General features: G+C 36.2%; 1 protein-coding gene across 4 annotated transcripts in view; it reads left to right on the plus strand.

Annotated features, from left to right (window-relative positions):
- DCUN1D1 (defective in cullin neddylation 1 domain containing 1) overlaps nt 1–22,039 on the plus strand; it is a 34,868-nt gene that overhangs the window by 9,080 nt on the left and 3,749 nt on the right. For all 4 annotated transcript variants that reach the window (XM_045502851.1, XM_045502849.1, XM_045502850.1 and 1 more), the window contains exons 2-6: nt 6,982–7,198; nt 8,658–8,826; nt 11,056–11,186; nt 21,010–21,092; nt 21,552–21,648. In XM_045502851.1, the coding sequence (XP_045358807.1) occupies nt 7,024–7,198; nt 8,658–8,826; nt 11,056–11,186; nt 21,010–21,092; nt 21,552–21,648 (655 nt within the window). In that variant the 5' untranslated portion in view covers nt 6,982–7,023. The remainder of the gene's footprint in view (nt 1–6,981; nt 7,199–8,657; nt 8,827–11,055; nt 11,187–21,009; nt 21,093–21,551; nt 21,649–22,039) is intronic.

Raw genomic sequence — 22,039 nt, forward strand, 5'->3', positions numbered from 1 at the left:
AAGAGAAAAGTGCCAGTAAAGCATTTTTCATCACTTTATTGAATCCATTTTTAAGTAGTTGATACCTAATCACTAACAGTGCTTAGACTGCTTGTTTGTATTGTAAAATTTTAAGAGAGATCTACTTTTAGAGTTCTTTAAAGAATTCTGTTGCATTACACTTTTGAATCCCTCAACACTGAACATGGCATTCAGCAGCAGATAAATTGCTGAAGTTCATGGCCCATATCTTTGTTATATTAGGATATTTTCATTTCAGTAAACATTTAGAGTGCTCATTTATTATTCATAGGATTCTAATATTTTTGGATTTAGGATTTGAATAGATACCAGATCTTAGAATTAGGAGATTTCATTTTTCAAGGATCATTTATTCTCTTTATGAAACAAATATCACATGACTTTTTAATGCTAGTCATTATTTTAAGTTATTTAACTATGGAACTTTTAAAATCTTATTTAATTCATTCTTTGTTCTTTTGTTTTTGCCTGAGTAATCTTTTTGTTAATTCGAGATTTCTTTAGAGAAGATGTTTATGGAGAGGAGAAGTAAGTTTAAATTAGCTACCTTGACTGCTTGTTAGAAATTCCAGTAATAAGATTGGGAGAATCAATTGAAATGTGATGGCTAACACAAGTATTTTAAGGGCGTTATTTCTATCCTGTTCTAGATAATCAGGATTTAACAAAAATAACTTTTTAATAGTCAAAACAGTTGCTAAAATCAAAACATTTATTCCATTTACAGTGGAAGTCATCTTTTGAATAATCTATTAATTCTTAGGTGAGGAGGAGAAATCCTTTAAATTTATATATTAAAAAAAATTTTTTTTTTTAATTTTAAGTAGGTTCCACCCCCAGTGTGGGCCTTGAACTCACAATCCTGAGATCAGGGGTTGCATGCTTGACTGAATGAACTAAAACCAGGAGCCCCCAGAATACTTTTTTTTTTTTAATTTTTTTAACTTTTTTTTTTTTTTTTTTTTTAATTTTTGAGAGACAGAGACAGTGTGTGAGCAGGGGAGGGACAGAGAGAGAGGGAGACACAGAATCCAAAGCAGGCTCCAGGCTCCAAGCTCCAAGCTGTCTGCACAGAGCCTGATGCGGGGCTTGAACCCACTAACTGCGAGATCATGACCTGAGCTGAAGTTGGACACCCAACCAACTGAGCCACCCAGGCACCCCAGAATACTTTCTAAAAACCTATGAGGAAAATCATATAGAACCAAACAAAATTTAGCAACATACAAAACCAGTTTGAATCTTACAAATGTACTTTCTGAAATACTTTTTGCTGTGAATTGCTATTATTTGAAACATCATTGACTACAGTATTACATAGTATATTATTCCATGTTTGATTTAGCATTGGTATAGCACCTCTTAGAGAAGAGTTTGTCATTGAAAGTACAGGAAGGTTTTTGGATGAATGGTAAGAGGCATAGGCCTAACCATAAATAATTATTCTAAACTGCAGATTATAATTTAAAACAATACTGGTTTTTGTTTTGCTGAATATTTGAAATTGTACTCATTTGCTTATATTTTGGGGGCATGACCTATACATGTATTTTCTCTGGGTTTCAAGCCTTGTCATTGGAAAAGGAAATCCTGAGTTTCATTGCCCCCCCCCCCCCACCAGTTTTCCATCTTTGTACATTTAAAGCTGTAGATTGTGGTTATCTTTAAAAATAGAGTATGACATGACAATAAACATTTTTCTTCCTGTTGAATTACTTTTTTAAAAAAATTAACTTTTCTTAAAAAATAACCCATCACCCTCTTCTCCTCTCCTTAAAAACTTCTAAAAGGGAAGTTTCATCCCTAAATTAACCCTTTAGTTAGGTTGTGAGGGAATACTTCATGGACAGTTTTTTAGTCAGAATGCAAATTGTTTACATTAGAATGGGGGAAGGTCAATTGATTACTTATTTAACTTTTCCATAAAAATAGGTGAAGAAATCCAGCTCACAATTCCCTTCCTCCTTCCAGTTCACACATAATTAGTCAGTGGTTGCACTTTTGCACTTTTTGTTTTCTCTTTCACTTGACGATAATATAGAGTAAATGGAAAGACTGCAAGCCTTGAAGCCAGGCACCATGGTTTCATTCCTGGCTCCACTACTTTTTATAGAAGTCTGTCCTTAGATAAATTGAACTCTGAGGCTTAGTATTCTCATTGGTAAAATGGAATCAGTGATAACGACCTTGAAGGATTGTTAGTAATTTAAATGCCTAGCACAGTGTTGGCACCCACTAGGAACTCAAATGTTAGTTGCTAGTTTTCTGATAATGATTGTTAATCATATTTTTCTATTTGCATAAAATTATTATTTTTTCTCTGGAGTATTCTTCATGGACTTGAAAGGACTCCTTACCATATATGCCAGGTACAGTTCTAAGAGTTTAGCCTGAATTTATGTAACCTTCACACCCTGTTTACAGATGAGGAAATTGAAGCACACAGAGAGAGGTTAAGTAATTTTCCCAAAGTCACACAGCAATTAAGAGGCATAGGTGGGATTAAAATCCTGCCAGTCTGGTTTGAGAGTCTGCACTACTCTACACTAATCATATATTGCCTCTCTGTGCAGGTAGAGGGGAAGAGGATTTCTAGCTTCTCCTACCTAGATTCTTAGTCTGGCTTTCCTGCAGAACTTTGCCCCTAGGTGAAAGTCTTCTCCAGGAGTGGGTAGTCTCATAAGTTGAATTGATTTTTTTCCTTGCACTTTTGACTTCAGACCTGTAATTTTATGGAAAAGTCTTTCATAGATGAATGGTTTGGGATATGGGTAACGTTTGGTTATATCTGCTGAATACTATGCATCATACATGGAAGGTATGGTTTTTCTGGACTTAAACTAGCTCTTCTAAGTTTCAGGTGAAGTTAAATTGTTAATCAGATGGTAAACCCATGAGAAGCTATACACAGCTGTTAGAACTATGGGTGATCATTACAGTGTTTTGATTTTTTAAAGCATGGTCTTTGGGAGCTAGGTTCATCAAGTCCTGAGAGAACTAGAATTGAGTTAGAAAACTAATTCATTTAAAATATAAAGACCTTGGTATTTTTCTTTTTGGAGTTCAGACTGAATTTGAAACTTTAAGGGTGTGAAGTTGAAAATTCAGAATAATAGATATGAATGTGTTTTAATTTTTTGCTTAAAAAATATTGCTTAAAAGCATTTCCATTTTGGAAGTGTTAAGACTTAGTTGACTAGGAAATACTTCTACATGTTCATTATTTTTATTCGTGGAAATAATAAGAGGAATTTCTTAACATCGTGATCATTGTTATTTTTATTTGTAGAGCATTTCTGTCTCCATTCTTCTATCGCTATAGACTTTATAGGATCAGTGGTAAGATGTACTTGGCTACATGATAACTTGGTTAGATCCAGAGTATTGTGTTTATTGTTTTCCAAATAAACTGTTATTTTAAATGTGATTCATAAATTTCTTATAAAATTTTTTTCATACATTGAGTGAAAAAAATTGCAGACATGTGCTGGATTTAAGTATTAAACAATATGTGTTGATTACCACATTTTTTATTTTGGAAAGATGAGCAAATAAGTGCTCTTTACTGTCCAGGTTATAGTAATATTTCTAACTTTGGTAACCACATACAATTGTAATTAACTTTCTGTTACAAAAGACAACACTTCTTTTTTTCTATTCCCCTCCCCTCTCTCCTCCCTGCCTCCATTCTCTCTCTTTTTTTGCTAGAATTAAAAATAATCAGAATATATCCTATATTTCATACATTTTACTTATTTCAATCTTGAATTTCCTTGAAAATTTGACAATATTTAGATAATTTTCATATTTGAGTACTGAAGATTGTATTGTCTCATTTAATGCTTTATCTAGTGTGTTCCTTTTAAATAAATCTTAAAGTGAATGACATATACTTATGAGTGCTGAATCATTGTAGTTGTCACATGTTTTTGCTCTTAGGAAGATCCCCACTGCATTTGTAGTAGAAATAGAGAAAATCCATCTGTTTTTTTCTTTTTCAGTTTTCTGTCCACCCTCTTATCCCCTATAAAATAATTTTCTTTTTGCTGGCTAAATACCCTTTTTCTCTTCCTTAAGTTGATAGAAATGTAAACCTTTGATGCCATACTCAAAATCAGAAAACTTTGCCTGGTACTCCCATGTAGCCTGGGGAAAAAAGTAGGAGTGTTAAAGGGCTCTAGAGATGTGGGAAGGGGCAGCTGTATGTAATACACTTTAGCTTTACTCTAGGACAGCCTTTGAGATTACGCAATTGAGTGGATCTTCCCTAGTAGAGGGGAAACACGTGCCTAAGGTTGATTCTAGGCACAGAGAACTGAGAGAAAAATGGTAAGAGTACATTTTAAGTACAAAAAGGGAGGGTACTTACCAGACTTTGCAGGAATGGAATTGCTTATTGCTTCTTGGCCTATCAGGAACCCATCCAGTCAGTTCTACACCAGTTCTACATCCATTCATTAGCCTTTATGGTGTTGAAAGTGGATAGCTGCAGCCCTTTTTCTTAAAATGTATTGATATTGCCCCACATACTAGAAATTTAAACCAGTTAAAATAGTTTAATTTACATGTAGGCATAATTTGTTACATATACTTTTTTTTCAAATAAGATATGGAGTTAAATGATTCATTTGTATAATTTTGTTACTAGTTTGTGTGGGTAAGATGATTTTTTATCTTTGTTCCCCCAATTTTCTAATATCTGGCACTATGGCAGGAAGTCATTATAAGCTGAACAGTTCTTTTTGGCTTGCAGAAGTGACTTAAGCTATAGTTCTCCTTGCTCTCTTCAACAAAAATGTTTCAAATTTCAGAGAGCAGAACACTGAATTTAATACTGTATGATGAAACTCCAAGTAATCCTGATTATTTTTCTGCCTCCAACTTTTAGGAGAATGGGAAAAAGTTAATACAGAGAGGTTAATTCAGGCTTAATTAAAAAGCAATTTCCTGGATGTGGCCTGTGTACTTCCAGGTTAATTTCCCAACACTTTGTACAACATTATACAGTGGTCACTGATGATCGTAGTGACCGTCAGATACTTCCCTGTTCTTCAAAGAAGGATTAAAACATATGTCAGTATACTATATCTCTCAAGGGAAAAAAGCATACTCATTTTAAAAATAGTTTTTAATGACAAATAAACGTGGTTTCCTGTAAGACTGGTATCTTCCTTGGCATTTGATTTCATTGTGGGTTTGTTGCAATTGAATAATAAATCACGAGGAGACATTTTTCAAAAGCAAAGAATCCTAGACATCTGAGAGATGGGTTGTATAATGTGGTACAAATTATCTGGTCTCCAGAGTTCCTACTAAAGTTATACTAAAGTTATTACTTTATTAGAGTTACTACTAAAGTAACAGGAAGTTAGTGAATTTGTAGTTTCTTTAATGGAGAACAGAGGTTGAAATTTTAATCTGTAATCCTAAACAATAACATACTTACAGAGAGAGAAGAGTGTGGCTGACAAATCAGACTCCAGGGCATAAACAGTTTTAATACTGCAAGACATGGGGTTGGTTTTCATATTTGATTTTACATATTCTTATTTTTACTCTGTAATAGGTGGAAATATTTTGCAGGAATGGAATTGCTTATTACTTCTTGGCCTATCAGGAACCTATCCTGGGTTTAGACTTTGGTAGTCTTTTTCTTGAAAATCTCAAAGGGCTTATAAATATGTACAGCATGCAGTGTGGTTTATGGAAAGATTACCAAGACTCAGATTCATGACATCTTTCTGTTCATGTCCCATTTCTACTAATAACCTGGGTGATTTTTGAACAAATTCCTTAACTTTCTGGGTCTCTTTTCTCATCTGTACAATCAGGGGATTGAGGTTTGTGATCTATCAGTTTGGGCTAGATCAAAGATTCTGGGGTTCTCAGATGTGTTGCTTCATCTACAGAACAGTTTCTATCTATTAATGTGTGTCCTACTCATGTGCTTTTTTCCCCTTCCAGTAGTAGCTCGGCAGGAACCCAAGTATTTTGCTGAGAGACGGTGTTAAGGACTTGGTAGGGGGGAGAATAATAGTGAGGAGGCTAAAATTGCACAGGAGTAGACCAGATTGGGGTGGGAAGGGAGGGAGAACATAGTTCTTGATACTGGGAGAGTAGTGGGTCTAATTGCCCTGCTTTATTTTGCTTAGGGTTCAGGTCAGATGAGAAATGAATCTGTGTCAACATAAGGCAAGTGAGAAGAGGTTATTACAGTATAGAGGCTATTTGGAGAGTGCCTCTGCTAGGCTCAGGCGGAAGGAAAGAGGTGATTCTTTCAGGGGCAAAAAGGAAGAATTCTATTAAAAATTACCTTCGTTGGAAGGATCCAGGGTACTTGTTCATATTTCACTGCTTTCTATTTGAATGCAAATATGAGGAAATTCTCTTGATAATTATCTTGGTTCCTGAACACCGCCAGGAGAAATGTAGGGTACTCATATTTCGTTGCTTTTTCACATTTGGTAAAATAGCAAGAAAACAAGGGGGCGGGGTTGGGAGAATTGCACCCTCTATCCTTTATAATGGGTTTTAGGACTGCAGCTAACACCTGTTAATCTCATTGTACCCTGGGGTCAATGACTGTTCTGGCTGGCTAGATAATGTCACTTTCTTCCCCAACACTCCTTCTGTATCCCTTTAGAGCTTTGTGCTTGGTCAAGATTGTGAGAGTAGCTGTACTTCCCTTCTAGAGCCTTTATATATGTGATCAGGATCCACCTTTAGGAGAAATGTAGGTGGTTGAATTTCCTTTACTTTTTAATTTTTTCTGTAAAATAATACCAAATTTTGTGTTTCACATTAAAAAATTTGTCTTTTTGATTGACAGATCAAAAATAAATCTCAAAATATTTTAATATTTTAGTAGGAAAAGTATTACTAAGAATGGTCAGCCATATAGAAATATTTAGTCATCTGTGATTTTACGTAGAGTTTCAATTTATTTTCTGGTTTCAATAGAACAAGTTGAAATCATCGCAGAAGGATAAAGTTCGTCAGTTTATGATCTTCACACAATCTAGTGAAAAAACAGCAGTAAGTTGTCTGTCTCAAAATGACTGGAAGTTAGATGTTGCAACAGACAATTTTTTCCAAAATCCTGAACTTTATATACGAGAGAGTGTAAAAGGATCATTGGACAGGAAGAAGTTAGAACAACTATACAATAGATACAAAGGTGAGTGCTTATGACTAAATGTTTTGAACCAGGTTTTCCACAGTTGCATGCTTCTTGTGAGGAATCAGACATACATAGAATATAAATTGGGTGGATGTGTTCTACAGAGCTCTGTAGATCTTAGAATTACTTCAAGAGATCTGAGAGAAATTACTTTCTTCTTTTCACTAAAATTTCTTCTTAGCCTCTTTATTTCTTCTTCCCTTATCTTCCCTCTTTTTTTATCCCCCATGATCCAATTTGAAAATAGTGACTGGGGGCCTGCATTTTCCCCCTCATTTTTATAAAACTCAGCTGAACCAATTTTAAGAAAACCTGCATAATAATTTTAACAACCTTTGAAGAATTATATTCACTTTTAAAAAGTTAAACGACATATAATGAATAAAGAAAAAGTTAATAGTTTCTCCTTCTTTATTGTCCTCAGGGAACCAATATTTAATAGCCTGGTGTAGGTCCTTCCACGTCTTTTATGTTTATACAGAAATAGTGTACAGTTTCTTTCAAAAATTTTCCAAAAGTGGGATTATGTTTTATCCTTAACTCACCCCCCAGAGTCAAAAGATAGGCGTGTTTTTTATTCCTAGAGATGTTATAAAATCACATACAACCACACACTATATGAGTGCCTCTTTCTCCTTTTATTACATTAAAAATTTTTGCTGTCTGATGAGTAAATATCGATAATTGAATTTTTTCTTTAATTTGGACAACAGATGCGTATATTGTTGAGATTGGGATTGAATTGCAGAGTTTACAGTTTTTCTGATTTTCTCTTAAGAAATGATTGTCATAGTAAAATGAACTTTGCATTAAGAAAACAAATTCTGTACATAACAGTCTTAATTTATTGAAACAATTTTTGTTAATGTTTATTTTTGCAAATGAGCAAGCGAGCAGGGGAGGGGCAGAGAGAAAGGGAGACAAAATCCCAAGTAGGCTCCATGCCGTCTGCACAGAGCTCTATGCAGGGCTCGGACCCACGAACTGTGAGATCATGATCTGAGCCGAGACCAAGGTCAGAGATGCTTAACCAACTGAGCCACCCAGGTGCCCCCATAAGTGTAAATTTAGAATGCCTACTTAAACAAAATATGGATATGTTCAGAAAAAAATCCTTTTTTCCTGTACAGGAGCATCTGATTTTCTGAATGTGTGTGAGTATGGGACATTCTTTCACATGATTAAATGAATCAGTGAATAAGTGGAACTTTTAAATATCAAATGCCCATCTGTGTGTGTGTGTGTGTGTGTGTGTGTGTGTGTATCCTCCTGTTCATCTTAAGATTGCTAATTAAGGGACAAACTGGCTTTAAATAATATAGGGGGGAAATATCTGTTAGAATATTATCATTTCATATCTCTGATCTATTGTGATTTTTTTTAATGGAATAAAAAGCATTACTTTTTCTGGTTATAGGCATAACACTAATTTACTATTGCACTGTTATTTTTAAAGATCCTCAAGATGAAAATAAAATTGGAATAGATGGTATACAGCAGTTCTGTGATGACCTGGCACTCGATCCAGCCAGTATTAGTGTGTTGATCATTGCGTGGAAGTTCAGAGCAGCAACGCAGTGCGAGTTCTCCAAACAGGAGTTCATGGATGGCATGACAGAGTTAGGGTGAGTATATTATTACCACAGGAAATTAGGTATATTACTATGAGAATTACTATGTAGAATTGAATTGTGTTGTGAATTTTTAAATGTCAGTTTTAAAATTTACCAGCCTACAAACATTGGTATAAATATACTAGTTCCTTCCCATGTTACATAGTTTTCTGGGTTTGTCAAGTTATCTGTGTAGTTCAGCCTATTCCATTTGCATTATACTTTTATCATTTGTTTGTAAGGGGGAGGTTCATTAGCATTAAAATAAATCACTGTGCTTTAATATTTAACATTCATAAGTGAAATGAGCAAGCTATAATTCATTTCTCAATGTGAGGTTCTTGAACTCTGAATTTATAAACAAACTCCTAGAATGTAAAATCTTGGAAGTTATAATCACTTTTTGTTCCACTTTTTGTTCCACTTACACCTTGACAGCTAAATGTCTTGGGACCAATACATTAAAAGGTCATGGGTAGAGATTTTACTTACGGTGTCTAGTTGTCTCTATTTAATGAGAATACGAAAAAGTATTCAGTCTGTGGATGGGTAACAGGCTGCCCTTTCTGTTTTTAGTGGATGATGAGTAATAATGGCTAACATTTGTCGAACATTCATTTTATTTCAGGAACTATGCTAAGTTTAGTATTTCACCTGCCTCCTCACAACAATTTTGTTAGAGAAGTTGTGTTTACAGACCCATTTTAGAGATGAGGAAAGTGAGGCACAGAGAAATTATAGAATTAGGTAAGGATCTAATTAAAGATTAGAGTCAGGATTTGAACCCAGGCATTCTGATTCTTGAGCCTGAGGGACATTGTAATCAGTCAGGGGTCCAGACAACACAAAAACCATGGCAGTAATTTGAACAGAAAAATTTTTTTAAATCATTGTATTGTGTAAAAGGGGTAAAAAGAAAACTCAAAGGTCTAACAGCGGTGGCAGTTGCAAGAAGCTGCTGCCGTCCTTGTGGCTGAGGGAAGTGAACTAGGAAGGAACCTAGAAATCCCTGCAAGGCTGAGATTCAGACCTCCAGAGGAGAGGGTGTGGCTGCTGCAGGAAAACGGTGCCTGTGATGCTTGCTTTGCCTGCCACTCTGGTAGAGAAGAAACTGGCTAGAGGCCACTTGCTGCGGAGCCCTGTGAGTTGCCACCATTGGTGAACACTGCTGGGAGCTCCGAGCACACTCAAACCCTTGCTCTCTGCAGAAAACAAACTGGGATAGGAAAAGGTCCTTCTTCTTCTTCCATCCATTCATCGCCCTCTATTGGTAGAACCTACCAGTGAGCCAGCTCTAAGAAAAACTGTCTAACGATTAGTAGTTGACTGCAGGTAGTCATGAAATAGGGCAAAGAAGGGTAGGTTTAAAGCTGAGGAGCAATACATTAATAGCTGGCCTAGACACTGTGTTCTACCTCCCAAGCCAGTCCTATTCTGAACTTGTTGGAATTTTCTATGCCAGGACAGGTTTCATTAGAACTCCTTTTCCATTTGAAACTGAATTCACATAAAATGTAATGAACTTCCAAATCAGAATTGTCATCTACAAACTAATGAGCTGGAAGGTGTTCTAAAGAACATAGAAGGGAAATAAAAGCAGAAATGATTAGAAGGAAAATGGGATGATGGGTTGGTGGAATTCATACAGAGTATTTTTGCCCTCGGGCTATTTTATGGAAAGTAAGATGGGTACAGAGACCCTTTCAATTCCTTGGAAATTGAACGCAAGTGTAGAAAAAGCTTAATACCGATTTGAGATAACCAGTTGGAGGTGGAAGGGGGCTCAGCTGATACTTACTATTAGGCTTTGTATAACAATGCATTTTCAAGGGAATGCTTCCTTCCTCACCTAAGCAAGTGGTGAGGACTTGGACTCGTGACTTGTTACCATGTAAAGAGTATCTGCTACAGTTTAATGATTGTTACGGTGATTACTGTACATTCTCATTTGTTCACTGCAGCTGACTCCTACAATTTGGGTGTGTTGATAGTCCAGTGAATTACATAATTGGAAGTAATAGCTCATTTCTTTTAAAAATAGTAATTCTGATATTGAATCACTCCAGACCTTTTCTTCCTCTAGCTAACCCCATTCTTGTTTATGTAACGTAAAAGGATGAAACTTCAACTAACTGATTTTTTTAAAAAGTTCTGTGAAGTATAAGCTGTCATAGGAGTAAATTTAGTCCTTAATTTATAGTGAAAAAGCTAATCTTTTGTACTCTTAATTTTACAATGTAGATGTGACAGCATAGAAAAACTAAAGGCCCAGATACCCAAGATGGAACAAGAATTGAAAGAACCAGGACGATTTAAGGATTTTTACCAGTTTACCTTTAATTTTGCAAAGAATCCAGGACAAAAAGGATTAGGTAAGAATTTTTAAAAATTATATTGGTGTCTCAAATATATTCAAATACATTGATGGTGTCACTTTTGATTTGTAGTAGAAAGTTTTGTGTTTTGAGCATAAAGTCATTGTGAAAATACCAATTATTGGAAAACAGAAACAATGAACTTCTAGTTAATCAGAAAATACCATGGACATTCAATAATAAGTTACCCTGGATACCATATCTGAACTACTGATTTTTTTTTTAAGAACTGCAATATAGAAAATAATTGTTAAAATTCTGATATACATTTGTACATTTATCTACTTATATATATTTTATATATTATCTAGAAGATCTTATAGGATCATAGGATCATAAGTTATTTCAGCGTGGATCTGTAGAAATGGCATTGTAAGATTTCTGAGTCATAGAGTGCCAGAGAAATCTATCTTTTTGGTTAGGACTTATTTAGAAGCTATAAGAAAGAATAAAAGTGATGATTATCATTTATAATCTTATCCAGAAATCTTATCCATAATCTTCCACTGTTAACAGTTTAGGTCAATCAGTTTATGCTGTATGTAATATCCATACACTTGCTTTGGGGATGGCTAGAGGGTATGGAAGTAAAAGCTACAGTGTAATTTACAGTTTACCTAGAAAGATTTAATGATAGGTAAGACACAATAATAAACGTGTGTGAGAGTGTGTTAGGTAAAAGGAGAAATGAGTAAAAGGAGGAATGGTTGGGAAGTGCTTCCTGGGCAAGATAGGATGTTAAACTAAAGGATATGGTATTTGGCTAGGCAAGGGAAGATAAAAGGTGTTTGAGAGGATGGTTAAGAATGAATGTCTCAAACTTGAGAAATAAGCTTGGCCTCTTTGTAGAAGAGAGAAAACACTGATGTGATGTTAGTGGGAATGCTTATTTGGAGATTAAGTTGGTGAGATGTAAGGCTCGATAACCAGAGGCTTCTTTTATAAACAGGACAGAAATGTTTAAATTGGAATTTGTGGACAATGAGGATGCACTGAAGATTTTGACGATGGCAGTATCTTCCATTGAATGTGCATTTGCAGTGTGCCTGGCAGTGTGCTAAGTACACACGCTTCTTCATTTCATGTTTAGCGGTTTTAAGAGTTATTCTTTCATTCAGTAATTCATCACCTGGCATGTGCCTGCCAGATACATACTCATGGAGTGCAAGCCATTTTTTTATCCTTATTTTACAGATGAGGAAACAGGCGCAGGAAGGTTAAATTACTTACCCAGAGATGGAAGTGAGTTTGCTTTTGATTTTGAAGATACAGTAGTTGGAGAGGCTAATAGGGGCCTCTTGTACTAATCCTTCTTTATATATATATTTTTTTTCAACGTTTTATTTTATTTTTGGGACAGAGAGAGACAGAGCATGAACGGGGGAGGGGCAGAGAGAGAGGGAGACACAGAATCGGAAACAGGCTCCAGGCTCTGAGCCATCAGCCCAGAGCCTGACGCGGGGCTCGAACTCACGGACCGCGAGATCGTGACCTGGCTGAAGTCGGACGCTTAACCGACTGCGCCACCCAGGTGCCCCCTTCTTTATATTTTAAGTTAGAGGGAAAAAGCATTGAGAAAAGGACTATGTGAATAGGGATTATACCGAGGAAGTGGTTGAAAGCTAGCGAAGAAGGGATAAATGTGCAACATTAGTATTGGAGAATTGGCCTGAAGAGTGACCGAACATGATTGAATTGATTGAAGATTTACAAAATATCTGTAAAGCAAAATGACAGATAATGAGCCTCATTTCCAACTGATTCTTCAATTTAGGTTGAATTTTCTTCTTGCAGGAAACTACCTAATTTTGTAGGCAAAATAAGCTGGATGGTTAATATGTAGGGTTAGTTTCTTTATTATCTGTGACCATCAGTTAACTGGGCTGTTTTTTTCTAGTTTCCTCCTTCCTTCCTTCCCACAAATAAAAACTGATTACAGGTTTTGAATTTACATGTATACACTAAAATAATTATTTTTGTTGTGTTTAGAAAGGTAGCATAATATTTTGATAAGATTAAACAAAATGTTACAAATATAAAATGTTGACTTAAATGGGCTGAATCTCTTTCGTTAGTTATGTCCCCAACCCTTATTGGAGCACGAAAATAATGATATTTTGGAGTGAATATATAGTTTTGATACTGAATCTTAGTTTTTATTGTGTGTGGTAAAAATAAAGCAAAAAAATTTTTACTAGATATTGGATATATTAACATGATAGTAAATTGGAATTTTGGATTATAGGGAAAATGGCAAAAAAGACTGTACAGAATCAGATTTAAAAATTTATTTTATTACCCAATAAGTATTGAGCTTAAGAAAATTGTATTAATTGTTTAATGGGTATGGCGTTTCATTCTGCAGAAAAAAGAGTTCCATTAATTGGTTGCACAACAATGTGAATGCACCCAACACTCCTGAACCATACACTTAGAAATGGTTGAGATGGTAAATTTTGTTATGTGTGTTTAATCCCACATTTAGAATTTTTTTTTTTTTTTTTCAACGTTTATTTATTTTTGGGACAGAGAGAGACAGAGCATGAACGGGGGAGGGGCAGAGAGAGAGGGAGACACAGAATCAGAAACAGGCTCCAGGCTCTGAGCCATCAGCCCAGAGCCCGACGCGGGGCTCGAACTCACGGACCGCGAGATCGTGACCTGGCTGAAGTCAGACGCTTAACCGACTGCGCCACCCAGGCGCCCCCCCCCACATTTAGAATTTAAAGAAAAAATAGAATATATAACACAGAGTGAGTCCATGTAAAATATGGACTTTAGTTAATACTTGTATATCCACATTGGCTCATCAGTTGTAAGAAATATACCACACTAAAGCAAGATGTTAAAAATAGTGGAAAACGGGGGGTGTGGGGTATATGGGAACTGTCTGTACTTTCTGCTCAGTTTTTTCTGTAAGCCCATAACTAAAAAATTCTTAATGTAAAAGAGAAAAAAATGTAATAGACAAATCCTAATTTCTCCCTTTGTTTTGCATTGGTGTTGTGTGTCAGGAGATGTAATGACTTGCTTAGTTGAAGAACTTAATTAAAAAGAAAACAGTTTTCTTGACAGCCTTTCTAAGGGCTCACAGGACTCTTAAATTACAGTACTTGGCAGGGAAGAATTAGAAGATCATAGGAGAGGAGGTGAGGCCCAAAACAAATTGGCAGAGTGACAGTGACAGCACTGTGGTTTATTTATAAATAGCTGTGCTAGTTATAATGAGAGCTGGTGTTTTCCATATTTCCTCATTTTCCTTGACACCTGATTTCCTTTGACACCAGGATAGGGTGCTTCCTCTGTCACCGTCTGCTTCAGTCACCTGCCATTTCTGGTAGTCTTCTGAATCTTAAATTAGAAAATTTATGAAATACCTTTCAAACCTATCCAAAGTTGCATCCATAGCTGATGCTCATTTAGTTTCTACTTTGGACACACATTGTTTTAGGAAGTGGTCCATTCTTGTCACAGAATACTCCTACTTCTTACCACACAGTTCTTCCTTATGAAGTGAACATCTTTCTTCCACTGCGCTTATTTGTCCTCCCCTGCAGTACGAGGAAGTCTGACCGTCGAAAGATTGCTGTCACTTACCCCTTCTTTTTCTTCCGGGTCAACATTCCAATTACTTTAACTGTTCTTCATTTGAGAAGAGCTTTGTTATTCTTGTTACTATCCCCTCTCAGGCACATTTCCAATTTGTCAGTTTCTCTCAAAATAGACTCTTACTTAAAGCTGAACGTAATACTCTTGAAGGAGGTTGTTTGTAATAGAGAGCACCAGGACTCTGTTCTTTTTTGTGAGACTGTCCATTCTGTTTAGTCAGAAATTACATTTGTTCTTTAGCAACCATGTCATGTTTAGGACACTCCTGAACTTTTATTAGACTAAAGTTCATAGGTTATTTTCTTGTGAACTGTGGTTCAGCTAGAATCTTATACCTGTGCAGTTGATTTAAAACATTTTAAGATTATTTGCTAGACATTTACTTTATTATTTAGAAATAATTTTATAGAGTATTTTTAAAGCACATTTTCATCTATATAATCCCATTTAGTTCTTGTAAAAGCCATTTGAGCTAACTGAAAACCTATTATCCTTCTCATTGTAAAGATGGAGAAATTCATGGTCAGAGAGGCTGACTGATTAAGTTAAGGTCACTTAACTTTAGAGTTGGTAGAACTGGGACTCAGTCTCTGATCTTCTGACTCCATATTCTATATTCTTTTATATTATGTTGTGCTACCTGAAGATATTTCTCAGTAAACAAAGACATTGTGAATAGGATTGTTAATCACCATTCCATCCTCTCATGAATTGGCAACATTTTGTTTCCTTTACAGACAATGTTTGGATCCAGTCTCAGTTCATTTCCATGTTCATTCAGACTCAGTTCATCACCTTTTATGAAATTCCACGTTGCCCTTGTGGATTTTGCTTGACACTGGGATTACCTCTGTTTGCAATTTTAATTTTACTTTAAAGGGCTTAAGAATTCATTCTGCAATATCTCAGTTTTAGGCAATGCTGTTATTTGCTTGTCTCTTTTTCTCTGTCTTTTCCTTCTAACTATTGTTGTTGCTTATTACCTAATTGCTCACTTTGCTCTTTTCCTATACTGCTTCAGAATCTATAAGACTACTTTTAAAAATTATTAAAAATAAATAATAGTGATAGTAAGGACTCATATATTTATTTCCCAGGCACTGTTCTCGTTTAATTAACTCGTATTAACTCATGTACTCCTTACAGCAGCCCTGTGAGAGTAGGTACTATTACCTTTATTTAAAAACAATTTTTTTAATGTTTGTTTTAGAGAGTGTGAGAAAGTGAGAGAGCAGGGGAGGGGCAGAGAGACAGAGAGACAGAATCTGAAGCAGATTCCAGGCTCCAAGCTGTGAGCACAGAGCCTGACATGGGGCTCAAACTCACAAACTGTGAGATCATGATCTGAGCCGAAATCAAATGCTTAACCAACTGAGCCTCCCACGCGCCCCCTATTACCCTTTGTTTAAAAGAAAAATTTCTTTTTTTTGACGTTTATTTATTATTGAAAGAGTCAGAGTGTGAGCAGGGGCGGGCAGAGGGAGAGGGAGACACAGAATCCAAAGCAGGCTCCAGGCTCTGAGCTGTCAGCACAGAGCCCGACGTGGGGCTCGAATTCACAAACTACGAGATCATGACTTGAGCTGAAGTCAGACGCTTAACTGACTGAGCCACCCAGGCGCCCCTACCCTTTATTTTAAACTGAATTGTAGAGAGGTGAACTCAGTTACCCAAGTTGCCTTAGCTAGTGGTAGAGTTGGGATTTAAGAGGCTCAACTGTAAACTCCTATTTTAAACCACTTCTCTTTAGCTAGGCTGTTCTCTTTGTCACTCAGGCAATTCTATCTAAAGGGCAGTTTTTCCTATACTTGTGGCAACTGACATTTTATCCCTGTACAATCTTTTTCTTTTTTTTCTTTTCTTTTTTTTGAGAGAGAGCAAGTGGGGGAGGGGCAGAGAGAGAATCCTAAACTGGCTCCGCACTGTCAGCTCAGAGCCTAATGTGGGACTTGAACTCACGAACTGTGAGATAACCACCTGAGCTGAAATCGAGAGTTGGATGCCTAACTGAGACACCCAGGCGCCCCAAACTTACTAAATCTTTTCAGGTATTCCCTTTTCATTGGAAAATATTTTTATCAACTCGTTAGTCTGTGAGCATGAAGTCAGGAGCATTTTAAGTCTGTCTGGGTGAGTTTGTAAAAAGTCTTCATAAAAATGATTAATTTTTGAGTCTTGAAGAATGAGTGTATGTTTCCAAGGCCAAAAGAAAAAGAAGCCACGTCTGTTGTGGAGAGATGGGCAACTTCAGTTGTTCAGAGGTGAGCGACATAGCACCTTTGAGGAACTGCAAGTAAATTCATTTAACTGGAAGTTGTAGATTTTATCTAAAGGCAATAGAAAAATAATCGCAGAGTTTAAAAAAATTTTAATAGACTTTATTTTTTTAGCTGCTTTAGGTTTACAGCAAAATTCAGTAGAAGGTACAGAGATTTTTCTATATACCCTCTGCCCCCATACATTATATAGCTTCTCCCATTATCAACATCCCTCACCAAAGTGGTACATTTGTTACAGTGGTACCTATTTTGACACACTATTATCACCCAAAGTTCAAGTTTACATCAGGGTTCACCCTTGATGTTCTACACTCTGTGGGTTTGGACAAACATAGGATGACCTGTATCCATGATTACAGCATCATGCAGAGAAGTTTCACTGCCCAAAAAGTCCTCTGCTTTGCCTGTTCATCCTTTCCTCCCTCCTAACCCCTGGCAACCACTGATCTTTTTAGTGTCTCCATAGTTTCCCTTTTCCGGTATGTCCTACGGTTGGAATCATGTAGTGTATAGCCTTTTCAGACTAGCTTCTTTCACTTAGCGATATTAATATGCATTTGTTTTCCTCCATGTCTTTTCATGGCTTCATGGCTTATTTTGTTTTAGCATTGAATAATATTCCTTTGCCTGGGTGCACCAGAGTTTATATAATCTGTCTGTCTACTCAAGGACATCTTGATTGCTTCAAGTTTTGGCAATTACAAATAAAGCTGCTGTAAACTTCCATGTGCAGGTTTTTGTGTGGACATAAGTTTTGAGTTCATTTGGGTAAATACCAAGGAGTGGCTATTGCTGAGTCATATGGTAAGAGTATGTTTAGTTTTGTAAGAAACTGCCAAACTGTCTTCCAAAATAGCTGTGCTATTTTGCATTCCCACCAGCAATGAATGAGTTCCTGTTGCTTCACATCCTCGTGAGCACTTAGTGCTGTCAGTGTTTTGGATTTTGGCCATTTCAGAAGGTGTGTAGTGGTATCTCATTGTTTTAAACATTGAAGAATTTTAACATGGAAGTTACACCACAAATTTGTATGTCCAAAAGGTCCATATGAAAACACTGTGGTTCTTTAAAAGGAGTGGAGGCAGAACAAGAGTGATTGGTTATGAAGCTGTGCGGTGATTTACCTAGATACGAAGAGGACCCTCACGTTGGCCCTGCCAGTAGGGATGGGGAAGAGAGAGAGATTTAAAAGGTACCTAGAAACCAAAATGAAAGAACTCTGACTGGAAGTGTGTGATGAGGAAGAAAGGAGTTTATCAATTCTGAACACCTTTAGGGGACATTTGGAAATGTGTAGGGGTGTTTTTTGGTTGTCATAATGACTGAGGGTTTCTTCTGGCATTAGATGGGTGCTAAATGTTCTTCAGTGCATAGGGCAGTTCTTGACAATGCGAAATTGTGTTTCATTGAGAAACACTGTAGGGTGATGACATTGAGAGAAGAAATAAGCAGGTCTGTAGAGGAAGATAATGAGTTCAGTTTGAGCTCTGTTGAATTTGAGCTGTTTATGGATACCCAGTTGAAGTTGTCCATAGGCAATTAGATATATGGATCTAAAATATAGAGATACAAGTTTCAAGATTTAGGAGTTGTTACAGACAATTGAGTGTCTAATGTGAAAAAAGGCAAGGGTTTGAAAAATCTACAGGGGTTATAAGTGGTTCTTGCTGACACACGGTATCACAGAACACCAACATCAAGTGGATGAATGGAAGAAGGGGGGACCCAGTAAAAGAGAATGAGAAAGACAGGACAGAGGGAAATAATAGAGTGCTATCATTAAAGCTGAAAGAAGTGACCTTTCCATCTAGGAGGCATATTCAATTTTGTCTAATATGGCAGACAGCCAAATCAAGGAATAAAAGTGTTTATTTGGTAGAGATTGCTTTCAATCTAGTTTATGGAATTAAAAAGTGTGTGGGAGGTTAGGAAATGGGCAATGAATGTAGATTACAAAAAGTTAACCTAAACCTTCATACATGATACACATACACTTCTACCCTTGTCAGATTCTTTCCTTAGTGTATCACCTGACAAATGGGCATTTATAGGGTGTCTCATGGTTTGTAGTTATTTGATTATGTCTGTTGTTTCTTATCCTTATTTTGTGAAAATTTGTTGAAAAGGAAAAAAATGCTAGTACTAGTAATAAGCTTAGTTCTCATAAATGTAGTGCATTTGAAGTGAAGAAGGAAAGCATTAAGCATGCTAATAGCCATTTTACTGCACCTGAAGCAGACAATTACATGTTTAGTTGGTAGAGAAAAGAACAAAATTAAAGACCCTGGAAAGAATATTGTCTATAGAGCTTTGAAGTCTGCAGAGATTAAAAAGGTATTATGGTTAGGAATTGGTGGCATGTTTCTAGTTTTGTTAAAACCCGGGGATCTGAATTTGACTTTTAGACATGCATTCAGAAGCACATTATGTATAAGAGTAGAAGACTCTATGTACTGTTTCAAGATTTTCTGTGAAGGGAGGGAGAAAGAGGGTAGCTAGTTAAGGGGATGAGAGACCCCAAGAAAGTTCTTTTTAAAGGGAGGAGCTACAACCTGAGCTGTTTCTTTGTGAAGCAGGAAAAGGCAGAAGACAAAGCAAAGTTGAAGATGTAGGGAGAGAGTAAAACTAATCAGTAGACAGGATTACTTGAAGAGGCAGGATGTATTGAGAACAGTGGTGTTAGGGGCTTATCCTTGGATAGGAGAAAAAAGTGCCACCTTTTCCACTGAGTTTGAAGGAAGACGTAATGATGGATTCGAAGGTAAGTAGTACATTTGCACATGGAACTGTAGGAAGTTCATTCTTTCAGCGGTTTCTGAATGTCTACTGTGTGTTTCAGTCTACTGGTTTGGGGATATTTTGTCCCTATCCTTGAAGAAGTGAAGGTCCAGTGAAGAAGGGGAATTTTTTGCTTTATGGTCTTTATATTGTTTTTTGAGGTAAAATGTGAACCTCTTTGGAGTCTTTACTAGTCTCATGGTTCTTCCGATTATCAGGAGTGTTTTAGAGATCATTATCTAAAAGGACTTTTACTTGGGATATGATTTTTTCTGACCCAGAGATGTAAATTTACTCATAAAAAGCTTGATACTTTATCTTAATTGGTGTAATTCCTTGAAAGTGATCATAGGTCTTTCTGTCATGACAGGTATGGTACTTTCATGTGGCAGTATGGTTTCACTCTGTTCCACATGCAGTTAAATAGCCATTTATATCATCTTCATCAAACTTTTAAAAAAGCAAATCTTAGTTGATTAATTTTTAAATCAATATTCTTAATGGTCTCTGAAATCCAGGATCAGTCATTGTAGATAGCAGTCCTTTGCATTACAGCCTGAAGCTGTACATCAGTGGTTCTCAACTGGGAGCAGTTTTGCACCCCAGGGTAGCTTTGGCAATGTCTGGAGACAGTTTTGGTTGTCACCACTGGGAGTAGGGTGGAGCTTTGGGTAGAGGCCAGGGATGCTGCTAATGTCATATAGGACAGTCCCCCACATCAAAAAATTATTTGGTCCCAAATGTCAAAAGTGCTGAGGTTGAGAAACATCAATGTACATTAACATTTTAATACTTACAATCTAGTCAAGTATGCTTCTCTACATTATCTAATTTAAACTTCAGAACCCCCCCCCCCCCCCCCGCCCCATGAGGTAAGTGGCATTCTTTTTGCCCTGAAGGGTTGTTCATTGGTGAGGGAGACAGGATACAAACCTTAATCTTATCTCTGTATGAAAATTTGAAAACCTAAGTATTTAGGAAAAAAGCTATTTATTCATTCATTCATTCATTCATTCATTTTATTTATTTATTTATTTATTTATTTATTTATTTATTTATTATTTATTTGGCTATCTTTGGTCTTACCTGTTTTTTTTTTGCAGGGATAAATATTCATGGAATTTGAAATACATAATTTATTTTTAATATTACAGATCTAGAAATGGCCATTGCCTACTGGAATTTAGTGCTTAATGGAAGATTTAAATTCTTAGACTTATGGAATAAATTTTTGTTGGTAAGTTCATGTTTTCTGCAGCTCATCTTTTCTCTGCATTTTTACTTTGAAGATAATTAATATTATTTATTTGTTTTTAATATTTATTTATTTTTGAGAGAGAGACAGAGTATGAGCGGGGGTGGGGCAGAGAGAGGGAGACACAGAATCCGAAGTAGGTTCCAGGCTCTGAGCTGTCAACACAGAGCCTGACACGGGGCTCAAACTCACGACCGTGAGATCATGTCCTGAGCCGAAGTTGGATGCTTAACTGACTGAGCCACCTAGGCTCCCCTAAATTAAAATGTTTTTTAAAGCATGACTAACTCAGAGCATGTAGTAGACACAGAATGAGAAATTTGATGATTATAGCTTGATTACACAGGTGGTTCTGCATTCTTGAATTTAGCATTGTTTAGACTGGTGTTTTGAAACTTTTTGGTGATTTGGATGTTATTTGCTTATTTTTTTAAAAAATAGGAACATCATAAACGATCAATACCAAAAGATACTTGGAATCTTCTTTTAGACTTCAGTACAATGATTGCAGATGACATGTCTAATTATGATGAAGAAGGTAATGAAAGTTTTTCCTTAATTTTTTTTTTTTATTTCTTTTATCACACACTCTTGACCTTCTTGTCTACATCTATTTTTCTTAGAGTTGGGATTTCTGTCTTCTGATTTTTTGTGCTCTTATGAACATATAAAATGCCTTTGTCCTCTTTACCAATCTCTATTCTATTTCTTTTAAATACCAACTCAGTACTCCTGTCTTCCAGAAAGGCAGAGTAGTTTTCATGCATGTTTTAGATTTTCAGTTTACTCATTACTCTTCTTACTGTCCTTTCTATTTTTGTGTTTTTTATTATCTGTCTTGTCTTTGAATTTGATTGTGAACTCAAGTTTAGTGACTTTGTCTAATTTGCAATGCACTTCAGCTGTCTACCATAGTACTATTGACATTC

This window comes from Leopardus geoffroyi, chromosome C2 (genome assembly GCF_018350155.1).
Source record: "Leopardus geoffroyi isolate Oge1 chromosome C2, O.geoffroyi_Oge1_pat1.0, whole genome shotgun sequence".
NCBI lineage: Eukaryota > Metazoa > Chordata > Mammalia > Carnivora > Felidae > Leopardus > Leopardus geoffroyi.